Here is a 19,906-nt window from a genome sequence, read left to right as displayed (position 1 = left end):
GATTGGTGGAGTGTTGCAGTGATGTTTGTCCTTCTGTAAGTTTCTCCCATCTCCATATATGATCATGGAGCTCAACCAGAGTAATCATCAGCTTCTTGGTCACCGCTCTAACCAAGACCCTTCTCCATCGATGGCTCAGTTTGGACAGGAGGTCAGCTCAAGTAAGAGATCTGGTGGTTCCAAACCTCTTTCATTGAGGATAAATGGAGGCTACATGCTTCTGTGAACCTTCAATACAGCAGATTTTTTTCAGAAGTCTTCCCCAGATCTGTGCCTTGATACAATCCTGTCTCAAAGCTCTACTGGCAGTTCTTTTGACCTCATGTCTTGGTTTTTACTTTGATATGCATTTTCAGCTGTTGCACCCTTTATAGAGAGGTATGTGCCGCTCCAAATCATACTTATTCAATTGAATTTGGCACAGGTTAACTCCACTCGAAGTGTATAAAGATTAACAAGCAAAACTAATGCTTCTGAGCAAAATTTCAAGTGTCCCAGAAAAGGGTGTGAATACTTATGAAATGTACTTATTTTTGTTTTTTATTTTTAATAAATTTGCAAAGCTGTCAAAAATCAGTTTTTTGTTTTGTCATTATTGTGCATGGAGTGTATATTAATGTAAAAAAAAAAATTTTTTAAGTAGTTTAAGATAAGGCAGCAGCATAACAAAATGTGAATAAAATGAAGGGGGTTGAATACTTTTGCAAGCCACTGTATATTACAGTAATATAGCTGATTTTTTATACGGATTAATCAAATTTAATTATTCAAAATGTATTCCATGCTTATCACAAAAATTACCATTTGTTTTTCCAGGTCTGTTTGATGACTAGATCTATAATAATGAATTTTATGCTTTTGTATAAAATTTTGCTATTATAAAAATTGTAAATGTGTTCTTAGCTTTTATTTTGTTGTTGTTGATGTGTTAAGGATTTTAAATTAAAGCCGTTTGGTATATTGAAAGTACGTGCGTGCGTGTGTGTGTGCGTGCGTACGCGTGCATGCGTATTTGTGAGGACCGGTTTGAGTTGTAGACCAGCGGTGTGAGGACAAGGAGAGTAAAGTGAGGACATTTTGGCCGGTCCTCACTTCCAGAGACCCCTTTAAAGGGCTGTTTGAGGGTGAAGACTTGGTTTTAGGCTTTAGGTTATAATTAGGTTTAGGGTAAGGGTTAGGGTCAGGCATGTAGTTCTGTTGGTTAGGGTTAGGGTAACGGGCTACAGATTGCATTGCGTCAATGTATGTCCTCATAAAGATAGCTGCGCAAACGTGTGTGTGTGTGTGCGTGTAAAAAAAAATTATTATACAGTGACAGAGCACTTTCAAAGGCATACATTTTCCCCCCAATTTGTTACCCCAAATCCCCATTGAACATAAAACCTCCCATAAAACAAAATTAAATAGATAAATAAATAAAATAAAAACAATAACACACATCGTAACATTGTGGAAGTATAAATACAACTGTTATCTAAAAAAAAATCTTTAATAAAAATTGTAACAAAGGAAGAGGTTGAAGAGAAACACCATTAGGTCACTAAGCCATAACGACAGTTTAGGTGGAGTTGGTGATTTCCATTCTAAAAGAATTCTTCTTCTAGCTATTAATGTTGCAAATGCAAAGGCATTTTCTTTATCCTCAGTTATGTAAGTGTCATCACCTGTGGTACTAAACAAAGCCATTACTGGGTTAGGTTGAATTCTTATTTTATAAGCTGAGCCTAAGATCTCAAAAATTGAAAACCAATATTGTCTCAATTTAGAACATGACCAGAACATATGGGCCAGATCTGCCTTGGATGTTTTGCAAGGTTCACATGTTTCATCTGTGTTTGCATATATTTTAGCCAATTTGGTTTTAATGTAGTGGATACGGTAGAAAACTTTCAATTGCATGCAATCATGTGTTAATGTTGACAGATCTAAGAAATTACTAAAAAACAATACTAAAAATAAAATACTAATAAAATACTTCTTTCCTTTGATTTTAGATCTAATGGAACTGAAAGAAACATCAGTATATCCTCATTGTGGAAAGGGATGTGAAAGTAAAGAGCACATAAGAATCCACACTGGAAAAATGCCTTTCACCTGCCCTCAGTGTGAAAAACATTTCTCAAGCCAAGGAAGACTTACAGCTCACATGAGAATTCACACTGGAGAGCGTCCATACACGTGTGTTCAGTGTGGAAAGAGTTTCGCAAATAAAAGAAATCTTGATGTCCACATGAGAATTCACACTGGAGAGCGTCCATACTTGTGTGTTCACTGTGGAAAGAGTTTTACACACAAAAAATGTCTTGATGTCCACATGAGAATTCACACTGGAGAGCGTCCATACTTGTGTGTTCACTGTGGAAAGAGTTTTACACACAAAAAATGTCTTGATGTCCACATGAGAGTTCACACTGGAGAGCGACCATACACCTGTTCTCAGTGTGGAAAGAGTTTCATACGAAAAAACATTCTTGATGTCCACATGAGAGTTCACACTGGAGAGCGCCCGTACACCTGTTCTCAGTGTGAAAAGAGTTTCTCAGATAAAAGAAATCTTGATACCCACATGAGAACTCATACTGGAGAGCGTCCATACACCTGTTCTCAGTGTGGAAAGAGTTTCATCCAAAAAATCAGTCTTGATGTCCACATAAGATGTCACACTGGAGAACGCCCGTACACCTGTCCTCAGTGTGGAAAGAGTTTCACACAAAAAATCAGTCTTGATGCCCACGTGAGAACTCACACTGGAGAGCGTCCATACACCTGTGTTCAGTGTGGAAAGAGTTTCACAGATAAAAGAAATCTTAATACCCACATGAGAGTTCACACTGGAGAGTGTCCATACTTGTGTGTTCACTGTGGAAAGAGTTTCACACAAAAACACAATCTTGATGTCCACATGAGAAGTCATACTGGAGAACGACCATACACCTGTTCTCAGTGTGGAAAGAGTTTCGCAGATAAAAGAAATCTTGATGCCCACATGAGAATTCACACTGGAGAGCGTCCATACTTGTGTGTTCACTGTGGAAAGAGTTTCACACAAAAAAAATGTCTTGATGTCCACATGAGAACTCACACTGGAGAACGCCCATACACATGTGTTCACTGTGGAAAGAGTTTCACACAAAAAAAATGTCTTGATGTCCACATGAGAACTCACACTGGAGAACGCCCATACACGTGTCCAGTGTGAAAAGAGTTTTAGATACAAAAGAAATTTTGCGAACCACATGAAGATGCCCATACACCTGTTCAGAAAGTGAAAAGTAGTCTTAAGAAACATGAGCTAAAATTCATATTAACGTGCGCCTGTACACATGTCTGCGGTGTGGAAGTAGTTTGACAAATAAAGGAAAACTTACTGTAGACATGAGAACTCGCAAGGTTTTGCATTTAGTTTGTATAGCCTATAGTTGTATGGTGTTTAATGATATCCGTACCTGTCAACATTTGAGCCCCGTGATCGCGAACCGGACATAAGATCACAGCAATCGCGAATCTCAAATGTTAGGAGAGTTTCCATGATAAATAAACAAACGGGAGACTCCTGGTGACTTATGGATATGACCCAGCAGCCGAAATAATACTAAAACACTTCAAAACAGCCTCTATTATTTGCAAACGGTGGATAAAACCTTGAAAAATGATATATGAGCCCGCCAAATCACAGAGATGCCGATTCGCACGGGACTAATATTATCACAGGACCTCGTGTTTGTCAAAATATGGTAGGTCATTTGTGGGGGAATTTTTACTTTACAAATTAAAGACATGGCCGATCGCACGGGATTAAGATCACAGACAGCCTCTGCAATTATTACAAACGACTAGAGGTCCCCAGGTAACAATAATCCTGTGCTAATAGGGCTCTGGGCATATCAAGCGATCTCTAACAAAGTAATAATGACACAAAGTACAAAAATGTTGTACTCACATAAAATTGCTGCGCCATTCCCATCGAATCCAATATTGACGGCACAGCACTGCTTTTTAATTTTAGTTTCTCTGCAAATCCAGCGTCGACCTCTGCCTTGTTCACAAAGGAATCCGCTGTAATGTTTTACCCACGTGAGCTGGAAACCCTTAAAAATAAACCTCAACCATGCATTACTAATGTCGGAATCCGAAGCGACTGTGTTCTTCCACAACCAGGCACTGACTGCACAATATTTTGCGATCTTTAACAGCATGTTTATTGCTTGCTCGCTCTATCTGGTTTCGCGCAACTTGTGTTACTTCAGTACTGTCATGCGCGAACCATTGGGCGGGGCTAGAGAAGTAGTCCTTGATATTTTTCTGTGGAGGCGGAGTTCAACCTGTCAATGACGTCATAGGCGTTCCCTGAGCCTGGTGTCAAAAACAGTTATAATTTCAGTAACAAGGACGTTTTCAGTTTTGACACTTACAGGATGATAGCTTGAATATGATTCCCTCTTATATAACAAAAGCTCGGGTTAAAATTGAGGTCTTAATTCATCGCCCCTTGAAAACCAACCGGCTTATGCTAAACAAAGGAGAAATACTAATTATAAAATTTAAATATACGAGTCAATACAAATTACAATCCAACATAGCAGAGTATTAATAAAGTTTGAAATGGGCCAGTATTTTGCAACTGTAATACTGTGTGCACAGAGACATGTCGCAACACATTAGATATGGGTCCGTGTATCTTTTTGGTAATTTGTTTTTCAGTTTGAACTTGAACAAGCGGGAGTGAGAAAACAGCACCATCTTTGTTTTTCGTTCATTCAAAAAAACTGAAAAACGAGAATTCGTCTTGATTTTTCGTTTTCAACTTCACGGATAAAAAACGAATAAAAAACTTAATTAAACTAAATAAGAAAACTAGTTTTTCACAAGTGGGCGGTATGAAACGCTACCTTCCGCTGATTGGCCAATCAAAGATCAGTAAGCAACGTCTTCGGTTGTCCCTCAGTTCTGAACAAATAGTCCTCCGCTGCTGTAGATGAGATACAAACATACACGGTATGTGGAAAATACGGCGTTTTTAACCTGAAATCGTGTATACGCATTGCATTACATATAAAATAAACAATAATATTCGTTTTAGCCTTGTCATATCACCCCTTTAACATTTATTCAAAATAGGTTCCAAAATATGGAATGCGAGTTTGTAAAAAGTATGTAGTGTAAAGAATTGTTTTTAAAATAATTTGGATTGTGAATGCAAATAAACTACAAGCACGCCCCTGTAGGGTTCTTCACTATTTGCGTCCCGTTAGATACATTTCCATTTGGTTGTGTTGTGAGTTTTTACTGCGCATGTGTTGTCAAACTTTTCTTGATTTTCTGGGGATTTTATAATTGCGTGTGTTTTCTTACATTGCAGCGGATCGACACTTAACGTCCACTGTACAGTATATGTGTGTAAAAAGTGTTTCACAGAGGTTTTGTTCTCCCTGGCGGTGTTTAGAATTGTCTTACAGGATTTATGTACAGGTGTGAGTCTGAAAATGTTCTGTTCAAACAGCGGCTCACAGCTGAAACACTCTGTATGAACAAACAACCGAAGTCAAGCCTGTATTCTGTTCCCATGTGACTCCTGTAACAATAGTGAAGAAATTTTGATGAGAAAGTATATATAAAGTCATATAATGTATGAAATAATTACTCAAATGCAAATTCTGTAGCTCTAATCTTGGAACAATATTACTTTTACAACTTTTTAAGACATCCTCTGAACGTCTGATATTGACGCCCAATGGACCTGTAGCGGTTCCACCAGATCTATCAAGATCACATCCATGAAATTAGTTATTTAAAAACATCAATTTCAGTCAGGGAATTAGTTTAGCTCAAAGAAACTTACGTATCATAATCGTCATTAAGTATACATATTTTACTGTTTGATTAGCAGTATAGTGATAAAAATACTTGTATGTATTTGTCCAGCAAATACATCAATGATATTATACACTTTAACGTTATCTCATGGCCATATGTAACACGACTTTACCGAACAGGATTTAGAGCTGTAGCATAAATCGAAACACAGTTTAAGTGACCAAGTACATGTGAGTGTTGAGCACAGAAAACCCATCACAAGTGAAGATATGGTTGACCTCTGTACAAAATTAAAACTGGTTCAAATGTGGAGTTTTCAGACTAATTTCAGTTTTCACATGGAAATAAATTAATTAGATGAGAATCTTTGAAATAAACTGAGTTGTATGATTTGAATGCAGTATAATGGCAAGAAGTTATTGAATCAATATTAAAAATGGTTGATTTGTGTAACAGTGTAAGAGTTTGTGAATCTATTTGTTACTTTCTAGGAAAATATCACAGCTGTAACACTGCTTTAATCTTATATTGTAGTATCACAGAGTTGATACACTAAATCACAAACCCAGTCAATTAAAATCTAGACTTTTCTCTATTAAATTAAAGAAATTATCTCCCGTTTCTGTGAACTTTGCATGTTGTGGATTTGCAGATGTTGTTTATGGTCAAACATTACACACCATTTAAAAGTGAAATGCCACACAACCACCCCTTTAAGTGAACAGTTTTAGAATTTTCTTCTATTATATTAAAGTGCTCCCCACACATAGACTTTATTGGGTGCGCAAGGTGAACTGCATGTTATTTCTGAGCTTGGACCGATGCGTAAAGGTGTTGTCTGTACTATGCTAGATCTACACTGTAAAAAATGGCTAATAATTGCATTACATTCACAGTCATTTTACAATAAAGAAAAGTTCATCATACTGCGATTTCACGATAACACCACAGTGGAGTACATTAAATGTATATTATACCATGGTCTATTTGAATACTTGATTCTGATTGGCTGGAAGGTGTGCATTAAACCCCTCTAACGCACAGGTAGCTCCAATAAGTTTGTTTACATTTGAAATTTAACTGACAAAATCACTGTAATTTTCACCTGTTTGATCTAAAATTTCACTGTAAACATCAATAAAAGATTTAACTTGGCAAATGACCATGGTATAAGCGGGATAATCCACAGCTAGCCATGCGTTAAAGGATTTATATAGAGAAAGATCTCCGATCGACCATTAGTAAGTAACTGTGATTTCACAATGTTTTAATCATATTTTGCAAACTTACCATACCAATAACAATTTAATATTGTAATTAAAATGGCTGAAATAATCAACCACGTAATAATTGGCACATTTACAATACATGTTTAAGATACAATTAGGAACTATGCTGCATATTTTGTGACTGACTGTGTAACAGTGATCATAAGTGACCCAGTTTGTGAAAACCGAGCTAAAGTCATTTTTGTCATATACTGTTTTCTACATAAAATCTTCCTACATACTGTAAAGAACATTTTGTGAAAATATAATCTTAATATCTTTAATACTGTAATGCATGTCAAAAATTGAAATCATATATAGTCAAACTAATGATTGAAATAAAACTGTGATGCGTATTATCTTATCGTTAGATTTTGAAACTGTAGCCTGGTTACTTGGTCACATAAGAATGGCACTTATATTTGATTAATGAATTAACAAAAGTTTATTATGAATATTTTTAAAGTCACCAAGCCACTTTTTAAACAATCTATTTAAAACATAGACTTTAAAATCTATTTGATACTATGATTGGATGGGGAGAAGCCAGTGGTGCACAATTACCCATGTAAACTGATGTGAAAAAAATCAATATACGAGGTATTCAAATGAAGTATAATAAGACCTATCAAAGCCATTCTCTATAGTTAGTGTGTTCATCTTCATGGCGCGCTGCACAGACGGATCAGCGATGACATCAAAATACCGCGAGAGTGAATTAAAAACATGAGGAGCAGTGTACTGTCGCGGTACTTTGAAATCATCCGCTGATTAGTCTGAGCAGCTGCACAAATTCGAACGCACCCATTATTTTCAGTGGCGCTTTAACGCGAAACAGGAAACTCATGAATATTCATGTTCGCTCCGCCTATAGGGTCACCGAAAATCACAACACCGTGCGATCGGCCTCTAGCCCCGCCCCTGCGGTAAACCAATACATTGTGGCCCGCTCCAGCTAGTGAACATAAACACGAAGCTGCTGTACATAGAAACAGGAGACGGACTGAGTCGGGACAAACGTAACCTGAAACGGATAAGGAGGCTTTGAGAACTGCTGGATAACAAGACCTTTAACAGGTTAGTGCACTGCATGAATGTTAACGTTTTGGGACTTGCTCTAAAATTTCCATGTCCGAGTTATTTCGGGAGAAGAGTTCATTAGAGATGACGTTTTTGTATGTAAAACCCGTAAGCGAGTTAGCATTTTAGCTCTTTCGGTGCATCGCGCCCAAGTCACTGGTTTTTATGAATGTTTCTTTTGTTAATCGCCTTAAAACCGTCTGTGGGTCGAACCCGCTAAGTATTTTCACGTTTTATTTTAAGACATACAACACACACAGTTAAATAATCTCCTCTCTTGACGCATAAAGATTTTACAGACGCAAATCTCTGAATACGTGGAAGGAGATTCATTCACTGCTTGGAAACACGTTTTAAATAAAGTTTGAAAAAGAAGTCGGAGGCTTGCTGGTGACGTTGATAGAGCGTGGTGTAGATTGGAGTGTAAGGAGCTCATATGCAAACTAAGTACCATAGCGAACATTTCAACAATAAAGAAAGGTTGCGGTAGTTGGCAAACATTAAAGAAATGTGGGCTCGATTCGCATGAACGCACTGCAAACAAGGAATAGAGGGTGTACGTGTCGTCACTTTACCACTTGAGCTCGCTGGAGCGCGCCCCTTGGCTGGCAAAACACTCAGCAAAATGACTGCTTACAATATCAGGAAACACAATTCCGCGCAACCTTTCAGTGTCCAGGAACACCTGATTCCTTTGTAAATCACAGTGAAGCCGTAAGGATCACCCTCCAAATAATTGCGTGTTTTAATTTCGGTTTCCTTGTTTCTCCTATTCTCCTCAGCCATTTTGCTGGGTGTTTTGCCTCCCTGGGGAGCGTATCCAGACATGTTCACGTGGGAAAGTGACGTCAATGCATACCCTCCATTTCTTGTATTAAAGTCCCCGTGAACCGGAAGTTGCAATCGTTTTTACTTCTGTATTGCGACGCATTTCCGAGTAAAATTTAATTTCTAATGATAAAAATAGTGGGCGCGGCTTTCGTCTTTTTCTGCGATTTGATTGGATGTATAAAAACAGTCGTTGCATTTTGAAATGGAACTGGCAGCAGATTGACAGTTGAAGGGGAGGAGTTAACAGATGCTCCGCCCAAGCCGTCTAACATACGTCATTTAAAATGGACAGTCATTACAGGAAGGATGTGCATTTTCAGATTTTAACCTCCTAAGACCCGAGCTTTGGTTTGGCGTGCATTTTAGATTTCTATCTATTTGGGGTTAGGAGGAACCAATAAATATAATAACCAAATAATATTTGAACATGAAGCACTTTTTGAAAAAAACGATGTCCACACATGTGGGCAATCGGTCTGTATCCACAGAAAACAGTCAAGACACCATTGTGTAATAAAGTACAAATCTATTTCATTAACAGCCTGAGTACACTGGGGGAAGTGTGGGAATGCTGTGGGTACACTGGGGGAAGTGTGGGCATGCTTTTGGTACAATGGGGGAAGTGTGGGAATGCTGTGGGTACACTGTGGGAATGCTGTGGGTACACTGGGGGAAGTGTGAGAATGCTGTGGGTACACTGGGGGAAGTGTGGGCATGCTGTGGGTACACTGAGGGAGGTGTGGGCTAGGTGTGGGTACACTGGGGGAAGTGTAGGCTGTGTGTGGGCATGCTGTGGGTACACTGGGGTAAGCGTGGGTACACTGGGGTAAGTGTGGGCATGCTGTGGGTACACTGGGGTAAGCGTGGGTACACTGGGGGCAGTGTGGGCTGTGTGTGCGCATGCTGTGGGTACACTTGGGGCAGTGTGGGCTGTGTGTGCGCATGCTGTGGGTACACTTGGGTAAGTGTGGGAATGCTGTGGGTACACCGGGGGAAATGTGGGCACCCCGGGGGAAGTGTGGGCTGGGTGTGGGTACACTTGTTAAAGTGTGGGCAAAGTGTGGGCTTGGCCCCATGGTACTGCTTGCAGTCGTTGTGTAAATTGATGTTTTCAAACAAATTCTTCCCAAACTACGTTTTCACAGTTATTTAAAAACATTAATTATTTCATTATTTTTTAATACATTTTTACATTTTCAACATGGCATAGTCCCATTGTCCACATGTGTTGACATCAAGTTTAGAGGCATAGTACATCTTTACTGTTGCAAAAATGTGTCAAATTTGCATGCCATATTAATCATACAACACTACTATGCATAACCTAACAGGAAGCAACAATGACATTTTATCACATTTTTTACCTTTTGGATGTTTTGGCCTGCCATAGCTGCCTTTATTTTTCAGATCTTTTCGCCGCCATCTTGACATTTTTATGTAAAGTGTTTTTCTCTTCTGAAAACACCAGATGGCAGTGTAAAGGTCCATGTTTGTGAATAACAGGTTCCAGTTACACAGAATTAAGTATTATCGTGCACACAACCAAAAATGTGATGTCCACACATGTGGACGCCAGGTCGAAGGAGGTTAATTGAAATCAAGCCGCTGGTGTCTAAACTTCTATATATTTTAGCTTGCAATTAGAGTGAACAAAGATTAAGGAACACATACAAATTTTTATGTATACTTTAGGGATGCCAAAATTCTCAATATAACATTGAATTGTTCGGTACGACCTCCACGGTTCAATACGCATATTGTCGCCTTAGAATTATAAGGTTCCATCTGACATTTTGGTCAAAATTGAGTTAAAGGAGTAGTTCACTTTCAAAATAAATTTTCATGATAATTTACTCACCCCCATGTCATCCAACATGTTTATGTATTAATTTCTTTAGTAGAAAAGAAATTAAGGTTTTTGATGAAAACATTCCAGGATTTTTCTCCATATAGTGAACTTCAGTGGACTCCAAACGGTTGAAGGTCAAAATCACAGTTTCAGTGCAGCTTCAAAAGACTTAGATAAGACCCTTATTCATCATCTGGTATCGTTTAAAGCCCTTTGAAGCAGTCTTTGGTGTGTTGCCCATGCATGTATTAGACACGTAAAATTGCACCCAGACCTGCCTGAAACGCCTCGTGTAACCACACCCCCACAAATCTACATCAGTTCGTGGTATGAGTTGACTAGGGCTGTTTCACATTAGCATTTTTGGTGCGCACCCGGGTTCGATTAACGTCATAGTTCGGTTCGTTTGGGTGATGTGAACGCTGTCTTCTGAACCCGGGTGCGCACCCGCGAACTGTACCCGAGTCCGCTTAAAAGGGAGGTCTGGGGTGCGGTTCATGTGAACTCCAGTACGTTTCGCTGCTGATATGAACGCAATCGTACCAAATCGCGGAAGTGAACCGCTATTGATGACGTAAAACGCATGCTTTTCGTGCGTGTGCTTGTGTGTGTGTGTATATATGCTCACTTACCTTGACGACAGGCGAGACACACTGTAAGCATGACAATGGCGACGAGGTTGTCTTGGTATAGGGTTGATACCAACATAGCTCACCATTTTGGATTGAGAATCCAGGATTCGGGGATACCAAAAATAAGGCTGAAATTACCCTCCATGATTTCTCAATCATTGTGCATGCCAAGCTGTGCAGCACACAGACCGAGTTTTGCTGCCTCCTTATCTTTATCGCCTTGTGGGACTTTGGCCTCCCCAGTTTCTCTCTGACGATCGGTAACAGTTGATAAATTAAACTTTTCCCAAAACAGGTTGGGAGTAGGGCCACAACATCACCTCCATTCAAAATGTGAACCAAACACTCTTCTTGTTCGGGCTTCAGTTGGCAAATGTCGGGAATATTCTCCACAACAGAGTGAATAGCATCCCGTGTCTCCATGTCCGCTGTCGTTTTAGATTTCCATAACCTAAACTACAATCTTAAATTTGGCGCTTGGCGTCTACATCACGGCTCTCAGCCCACCCACTGTTCGTTGGTTGGACGGCTGGTGCGGAGCCGGAGATAATCTGGGAGCTGGTTTGCTATATCAGACTGAGTACAGAAATTAAGTGAACTGAAATTGAGCGGAAGTATGAAGTCTGACGTAGTCAGGCTATGCTCCTGCTACGAGGCATGGAAATCATGCGTCACTAGAGCTGCAGCCTCTAGTGTCTGTCGCTAGAGCACCTCTTGGGGTCGCGAAGTGAGGTATACCTGCACAGCTCTCTCTCTCTCTCTCTCGTTAACATTTGGTACACTGGGTTTTTTTTAAGTGCAGCACTTCCATTGGAAATACTTTAAAAACGAGCAAATTTGCATGATCTCTGCAAAAATATCACTTGCAAATTAATCTTTTTATAAAAGACCGGTTTAGTCGCAGTCTGGAGCCCTGTTACACATTCATTTATAATACTCAACACTCTGGGCCTTAGCTTCTCGTTCTGCATACCCACAAAGTGTTAAAGGACAGTCAAATCTTATCTTTTTGTACAAATTGTATCTTTTTTTTGTTTTCCAAATGAATTTTTTTTGCATTTCCCATTCATTTTCAATTGGGGTCATATTGACCCCAAATACCAGATTAATGAACATTTTTTTTACATACCTTCAGAACAACCGAATCAAGTTTTTTATGTGAATATAGATAGGAAATGTAGAAAAGTTACAAAATCTTATTCCACTGAGATGAAGGGAACCATTTTTTTTAACTAAGGAACACTTGATTGGGGCCATATTAACCCCAAGGAGAGGTTGAGGGTTAATGGTTATTAGTGAGAAACATTGACGTAAAATCAGTTGATTTTTCTATCATGAAAACAATGTTTTTGTTAAGATTTTATGGTTTTAAAATAACAATTTCTGAACATCAGTCATACAGTGGCTTGCAAAAGTATTCAACCCCCTTCATTTTATTCACATTTTGTTATGCTGCTGCCTTATCTTAAACTACTTTAAATGATTATTTTTTTACATTAATCTACACTCCATACACAATAATGACAAAACAAAAAACTGATTTTTGACAGCTTTGCAAATTTATTAAAAACAAAAACAAAAATAAGTACATTGCATAAGTATTCACACCCTTAACTCAGAAAATGGTTAAAGCGCCTTTACAGACTCAAATCTTTTTGGGTATGATGTGAAAAGCTCTACACATCTGCATTTGGCAATTTTCTGTCATTCTTCTCCTCAGATCCTCTCAAACTCTGTCAGGTTGGATGGAGATCATCAGTAGACAGACATTTTCAGGTTTCTACAGAGATGTTCAGTTGGGTTCAAGCACTAGCTGGGCCACTCAAGGACATAGACAGAGTTGTCCATAAGCCACTCTTGCATTGTTTTAGTTGTGTGCTTAGGATCATTGTCATGTTGGAGAATGAACCTTCTGCCCTGTCTGAGGTTCTGAATGTTCTGGGCTAGGTTTTCATGATCATTATCTCCGTATTTTGTGTACAGTCCCTGAAGCTGAAAAACACCCCCACATCATGATGCTGTTTCCACTACACTTTACTGTTAAGACGGTATTGTACAGGTGTTGAGCAGTGCTTGTTTTTCTCCAGACATGATGCATGAATCTGAGATTCATCAGACCAGAATATCTTGTTTCTGACAGTTTGAAAGATTCGTTGAAGTATGTTTTTGCATATTTCAAGTTTCCATGTGTCTTCACTGAGCAAAGGCTTGAGTCTGGCCACTAAGCCATAAAGCCCAGATTGGTGGAGTGTTGCAGTGATGTTTGTCCTTCTGTAAGTTTCTCCCATCTCCATATATGATCATGGAGCTCAACCAGAGTAATCATCAGCTTCTTGGTCACCGCTCTAACCAAGACCCTTCTCCATCGATGGCTCAGTTTGGACAGGAGGTCAGCTCAAGTAAGAGATCTGGTGGTTCCAAACCTCTTTCATTGAGGATAAATGGAGGCTACATGCTTCTGTGAACCTTCAATACAGCAGATTTTTTTCAGAAGTCTTCCCCAGATCTGTGCCTTGATACAATCCTGTCTCAAAGCTCTACTGGCAGTTCTTTTGACCTCATGTCTTGGTTTTTACTTTGATATGCATTTTCAGCTGTTGCACCCTTTATAGAGAGGTATGTGCCGCTCCAAATCATACTTATTCTTAAAGAGCCGAGGGTTTAAGAGCACTGTTTATCTGATCCATGGTGTCAACACGGCAACGCTGAAATGACTGAACTCACTGTTCTTGCCATCATTTTATGGCTCTGAAAGACTCTTTTGATCCAAACACTGAAACCAAAATTATCCTCAGAGCTATGTCGAAATATCCTCAATCATTTATTATCCACCTGTTTGCCAAGAAAAAAAAACCCTGATGATCTTAAAGCATTTTCTTTTCTCCTGAACAAGACGTGTCACCTCAAGAGATCTCAACAACTTAATATTGAGGGCTAAGGTGATTTTGATCGCCCAGAATCAAGTGCCAGCATCCAGGTGTATCATATCATCATCCTGATAAACCAATGCATGTACTTGGTAGAAATACACGAGTGCATACCAAGTAAGAGAGACGCCTGTAGCAGCGCACGAAAAGAGCATCATCTACACTTTCCCACCCTCCCTGGATCCTCTGTCAGATCCCTAGAGACGGAAAGCAAGGAGAAAAGAAAGCGATCAGCAGCACATGAGAAAGAAGGAGAACATGCAGCTCTATCATAGAGGCCCTGGGGAAAAATAAGAGAGAAGAAGCCATGCATCCATTATGTTGTTTACTATGGGGTGTGCGTTATTAAACTGTAACTCACGGCTTCTCATTTACTCTGTCTGTCGAGAGCTGAATTAAACAATACAGTGGCCCACTTTACAGAACACTGTGCAAAAACACCGCTGAGATTCAGAGCTCAGCTCAGTGCGCTTACAAACCTGCCCAGAACCAACAGACCATTGTTTTTTTGCAGTTTATCTTTTGTTATGCGTGTGACAGAGTGTGAACTAATGTTTGCAGGTTCTGAAACTATTTATTTATTTCATTATTTCTGTTAACCATTCACTTATATTTTATGGACACAAAACCAATGCAAGTTCGGTTACCAACATTCTCCTGACAAATCACTTCAAAGTTTTTTGTGAAGATGTTGAAGGGCAAAAGGACAAATATCCAGGCCCACCTCAGATGCTCTGATGTCTCAGACGACAGCCACAAAGACAAGAACACACACCCCACAGCAAGACAATGTCACAGCACCAGCCTCCAAAATAAAACATACACACAAACACTGAAGTCACAAGAAGTCCATCAACCTCGCCATGACAGGCCGTCAGATTCAATGACCATATCTGAACTGCTTTTTTTTAGCATGCCCCGGATACGACATTATTGTCATCCTTAATCTTCACCGTGCAAAATCCCCCCAGCAAACACAGCCACACCAGCAATCAGGTCACCATTGTCACTCCATAAAACTATAACTGTACTGTTATATGAATGTACTTTACATTCTATTACCGCAACATTTAACAAACCTCAAATTATTTGTAATCTTTAAACTTCTTTATACACACAGTAAGTTTTCTCAATTTAATGTATACACCACAAATGATCTGTTTACATACATTATGTACATCTCAAACATTTTTTATACATAAAAAGCTAAACTGATCATGATCAACAAAACTGATCAAATAATCAACAACAAAAAAATGCGCAAAACAATTATCCAAATGTTGATAAACTATTGCGAAATGACACCATTCCCATTAACCAATGTTTTGTAACTAAAGTTTTTGCGCAATAAGTCATTCCGAAAATCCTGGCGACAGATGCCACACGAGATGTTTCTGGAAGGTTATAATACGTGTTTGCAAGAATGTTAGCAAGAGTTGCTTGGTTGGTAACTAGGAAACATTTTTTAAAGAGGGATACGATAAGATATTTTTTACCTCGAAATACATACTAAACAATGTATAATTATAATAAAAATCTTACGTACTGTCTGTAGTAGTCTGAAATGAAACGATTGAATCAAATAGAGAATCAGACTAACAAGATAGTAAATTGAATTTGGCACAGGTTAACTCCACTCGAAGTGTATAAACATCAACAAGCAAAACTAATGCTTCTGAGCAAAATTTCAAGTGTCCCAGAAAAGGGTGTGAATACTTATGCAATGTACTTATTTTTGTTTTTTGTTTTTAATAAATTTGCAAAGCTGTCAAAAATCAGTTTTTTGTTTTGTCATTATTGTGCATGGAGTGTAGATTAATGTAAAAAAATAATCATTTAAAGTAGTTTAAGATAAGGCAGCAGCATAACAAAATGTGAATAAAATGAAGGGGGTTGAATACTTTTGCAAGCCACTGTATGACTATAGGTCAGACTAATTGTATTTTGAAAACCAATCTACAAAGTATTTGCTTTTCAGTTTTCAGAAACACCATTAGGTCACCAAGCCATAACGACAGTTTAGGTGGAGCTGGCGATTTCCATTCTAAAAGAATTTTTCTTCTAGCTATTAATGTTGCATATGCATTTTCTTTATCCTTAGTTATGTAAGTGTCATCACCTGTGGTACTAAACAAAGCCATTATTGGGTTAAGTTGAATTCTTATTTTTAAAGCTGAGCCTAAGATCTCAAAAATTGAAAACCAATATTGTCTCAATTTAGAACATGACCAGAACACATGGGTCAGATCTGCCTTGGATGTTTTGCAACGTTCACATGTTTCATCTGTGTTTGCATATATTTTAGCCAATTTGGTTTTACTGTAGTGGATACGGTAGAAAACTTTTAATTGCATTCAATCATGTGTTAATGTTGACAGATCTAGGAAATTTCTTAAAAACAATACTAAAAATAAAATACTAATAAAATACTTATTTTGTTTGATTTTAGATCTAATGGAACTGAAAGAAACATCAGTATATCCTCATTGTGGAAAGGGATTTGAAAGTAAAGAGCAGCTTGTGGAGCACATAAGAATCCACACTGGACAAAAGCCTTTCACCTGCCCTCAGTGTGAAAAACATTTCTCAAGCCAAGGAAGACTTACTGCTCACATGAGAATTCACACTGGAGAGCGTCCATTCACTTGTGTTCAGTGTGGAAAGAGTTTCACAAATAAAAGAAATCTTGAGACCCACATGAGAATTCACACTGGAGAGCGTCCATACTTGTGTGTTCACTGTGGAAAGAGTTTCACAGATAAAAAATGTCTTGATGTCCACATGAGAATTCACACTGGAGAGCGTCCATACTTGTGTGTTCACTGTGGAAAGAGTTTCACACGAAAAAACATTCTTGATGTCCACATGAGAACTCACACTGGAGAGCGACCATACACTTGTTCTCAGTGTGGAAAGAGTTTCACACGAAAAAACAATCTTGATGTCCACATGAGAGTTCACACTGGAGAGCGTCCATACACATGTGTTCACTGTGGAAAGAGTTTCACACAAAATAAATGTCTTGATGTCCACATGAGAATTCACACTGGAGAGCGTCCATACACCTGTTCTCAGTGTGGAAAGAGTTTCGCAAATAAAAGAAATCTTGATGTCCACATGAGAGTTCACACTGGAGAGCGCCGATACACATGTCCTCAGTGTGAAAAGAGGTTCACAGATAAAAGAAATCTTGGGTCCCACATTAAAACTCATACCGGAGAGCGTCCATACACCTGTTCTCAGTGTGGAAAGAATTTCATACAAAGAATCAGTCTTGATGCCCACATGAGAATTCACACTGCAGAGCATCCATACTTGTGTGTTTACTGTGGAAAGAGTTTCACAAAAAAAAAAAATCTTGATGTCCACATGAGAAGTCATACTGGAGAACGTCCATACACCTGTTCTCTGTGTGGAAAGAGTTTCGCAGATAAAAGAAATCTTGATGCCCACATGAGAATTCACACTGGAGAGCGACCATACTTGTGTGTTCACTGTGGAAAGAGTTTCACACAAAAAAAATGTCTTGATGTCCACATGAGAACTCACACTGGGGAAAAGCCATACACGTGTACAGAAACAGAAAAGTAGTCTTAAGAAACATGAGCTAAAATTCATGCTAAAGTGCGCCTTTACACATGTCTGCGGTGTGTAAGTAGTTTGACAAATAAAGGAAAACTTACTGTAGACATGAGAACTCGCAAGGCTTTGCATTTAGTTTGTATAGCCTATAGTTGTATGGTGTTTAATGATATCCGTACCTGTCAACATTTGAGCCCCGTGATCGCGAACCGGACATAAGATCACAGCAATCGCGAATCTCAAATGTTAGGAGAGTTTCCATGATAAATAAACAAACGGGAGACTCCTGGTGACTTATGGATATGACCCAGCAGCCGAAATAATACCAAAACACTTCAAAACAGCCTCTATTATTTGCAAACGGTGGATAAAACCTTGAAAAATGATATATGAGCCCGCCAAATCACAGAGATGCCGATTCGCACGGGACTAATATTATCACAGGACCTCGGTGTTCGTCAAAATATGGTAGGTCATTTGTGGGGGATTTTTTACTTTACAAATTAAAGACATGGCCGATCGCACGGGATTAAGATCACAGACAGCCTCTGCAATTATTACAAACGACTAGAGGTCCCCAGGTAACAATAATCCTGTGCTAATAGGGCTCTGGGCATATCAAGCGATCTCTAACAAAGCAATAATGACACAAAGTACAAAAATGTTGTACTCACATAATATTGCTGCACCATTCCTATTGAATCCAATATTGATGGCACAGCACTGCTTTTTAATTTTTTTAATTTTAGTCACTCCGCAAATCCAGCGTCGACCTCTGTCTTGTTCACAATGGAATCTGCAGTAATGTTTTACCCACGTGAGCTGGACACTCTTTAAAAATAATCATCAACCACGCATTACTAATGTCGGAATCCGAAGGAAGGTTGTGCAGTGACTGTGTTCTTCCACAACCAGGCACTGCACAATATTTTGCGATCTTTAATGGCATGTTTATTGCTTGCTCGCTCTATCTGGTTCCGCGCAACTTGTGTTACTTCAGTACTGTCATGCGCGAACCATTGGGCGGGGCTTGAGAAGTAGTCGTTGATATTTTTCTGTGGAGGCGGAGTTCAACCTATCAATGCATTCCAGGACCTGGCGTTCGCTGGGCCTGGTGTCAATAACAGTTGTAATTTCTGTAACAAGGGCGTTTTCAGTTTTGATACTTACAGGATGATAGCTTGAATATGATTCCCTCTTATATAACAAAAGCTCGGGTTAAAATTGAGGTCTTAATTCATCGCCCTTTTAAAACCAACCAGCTTATGCTAAACAAGGGAGAAATACTAATTATAAAATGTAAATAAATCAAGGCAAACTGATAAGGTTTTTGACGCAACTTAACAGAGTCAATACAAATTACAATCCAACAGAGCAGAGTATTAATAAAGTTTGAAATGGGCCAGTATTTTGCAACTGTAATACTGTGTGCACAGAGACATGTCGCAACACATTAGATATGGGTCCGTGTATCTTTTTGGTAATTTGTTTTTCAGTTTGAACTTGAACAAGCGGGAGTGAGAAAGGTCCGTGTACCTTCGGATAATTCATTTATTGAGGAGAAGCGAATATCATCACAAGTCTGCTTGTCCATCCACATTCAAACAGGCCCAGGTCACGCCCCTACTGAAGAAACCCACATTGGACCCCTCTACTACCGACAGTTACAGTCCTGTCTCTCTCCTCCCGTTCATTGCAAAAACACTTGAAAGGGCAGCTTTCAACCAGGTGTCGTCCTACCTATCCCAGAACAAACTACTGGATGACAAGCAGTCTGGCTTCAAAACAAACCACTCCACTGAGACTGCACTGCTATCGGTCACAGAAGCACTGCGGCTAGCCAAGGCGGAATCTAAATCCTCGGTCCTGATTCTGCTAGATCTATCTGCAGCATTTGACACTGTCAATCACCAGATACTGCAA

At 39.1% G+C, this 19,906-nt stretch overlaps 2 protein-coding genes across 4 annotated transcripts in view; both read left to right on the top strand.

Annotated features, from left to right (window-relative positions):
- Window positions 1-3,374, top strand: part of LOC130554200 (gastrula zinc finger protein XlCGF57.1-like) — a 62,036-nt gene extending 58,662 nt beyond the window's left edge. For all 3 annotated transcript variants that reach the window (XM_057333698.1, XM_057333699.1, XM_057333700.1), the window contains exon 2: window positions 1,995-3,374. In XM_057333698.1, coding sequence (XP_057189681.1) covers window positions 2,000-3,199 — 1,200 coding nt within the window. In that variant the 5' untranslated portion in view covers window positions 1,995-1,999 and the 3' untranslated portion in view covers window positions 3,200-3,374. The remainder of the gene's footprint in view (window positions 1-1,994) is intronic.
- Window positions 3,375-7,815: 4,441 nt separating this feature from the next.
- On the top strand, window positions 7,816-19,898 carry LOC130554202 (gastrula zinc finger protein XlCGF8.2DB-like). The gene is made up of 2 exons (XM_057333704.1): window positions 7,816-8,159; window positions 16,851-19,898. The coding sequence occupies exon 2, from the start codon at window positions 16,856-16,858 to the stop codon at window positions 17,990-17,992; it is 1,137 nt and encodes a 378-aa protein (XP_057189687.1). The 5' UTR covers window positions 7,816-8,159; window positions 16,851-16,855; the 3' UTR covers window positions 17,993-19,898.
- The last annotated feature ends 8 nt before the right edge of the window (window positions 19,899-19,906 follow it).

The sequence above is a fragment of the Triplophysa rosa genome, linkage group LG5 (genome assembly GCF_024868665.1).
Source record: "Triplophysa rosa linkage group LG5, Trosa_1v2, whole genome shotgun sequence".
In the NCBI taxonomy this organism is placed as follows: Eukaryota; Metazoa; Chordata; class Actinopteri; order Cypriniformes; family Nemacheilidae; genus Triplophysa; species Triplophysa rosa.
Note: the sequence above shows the minus strand (reverse complement) of the source record. Positions and strands in the feature narration are given on the sequence as shown.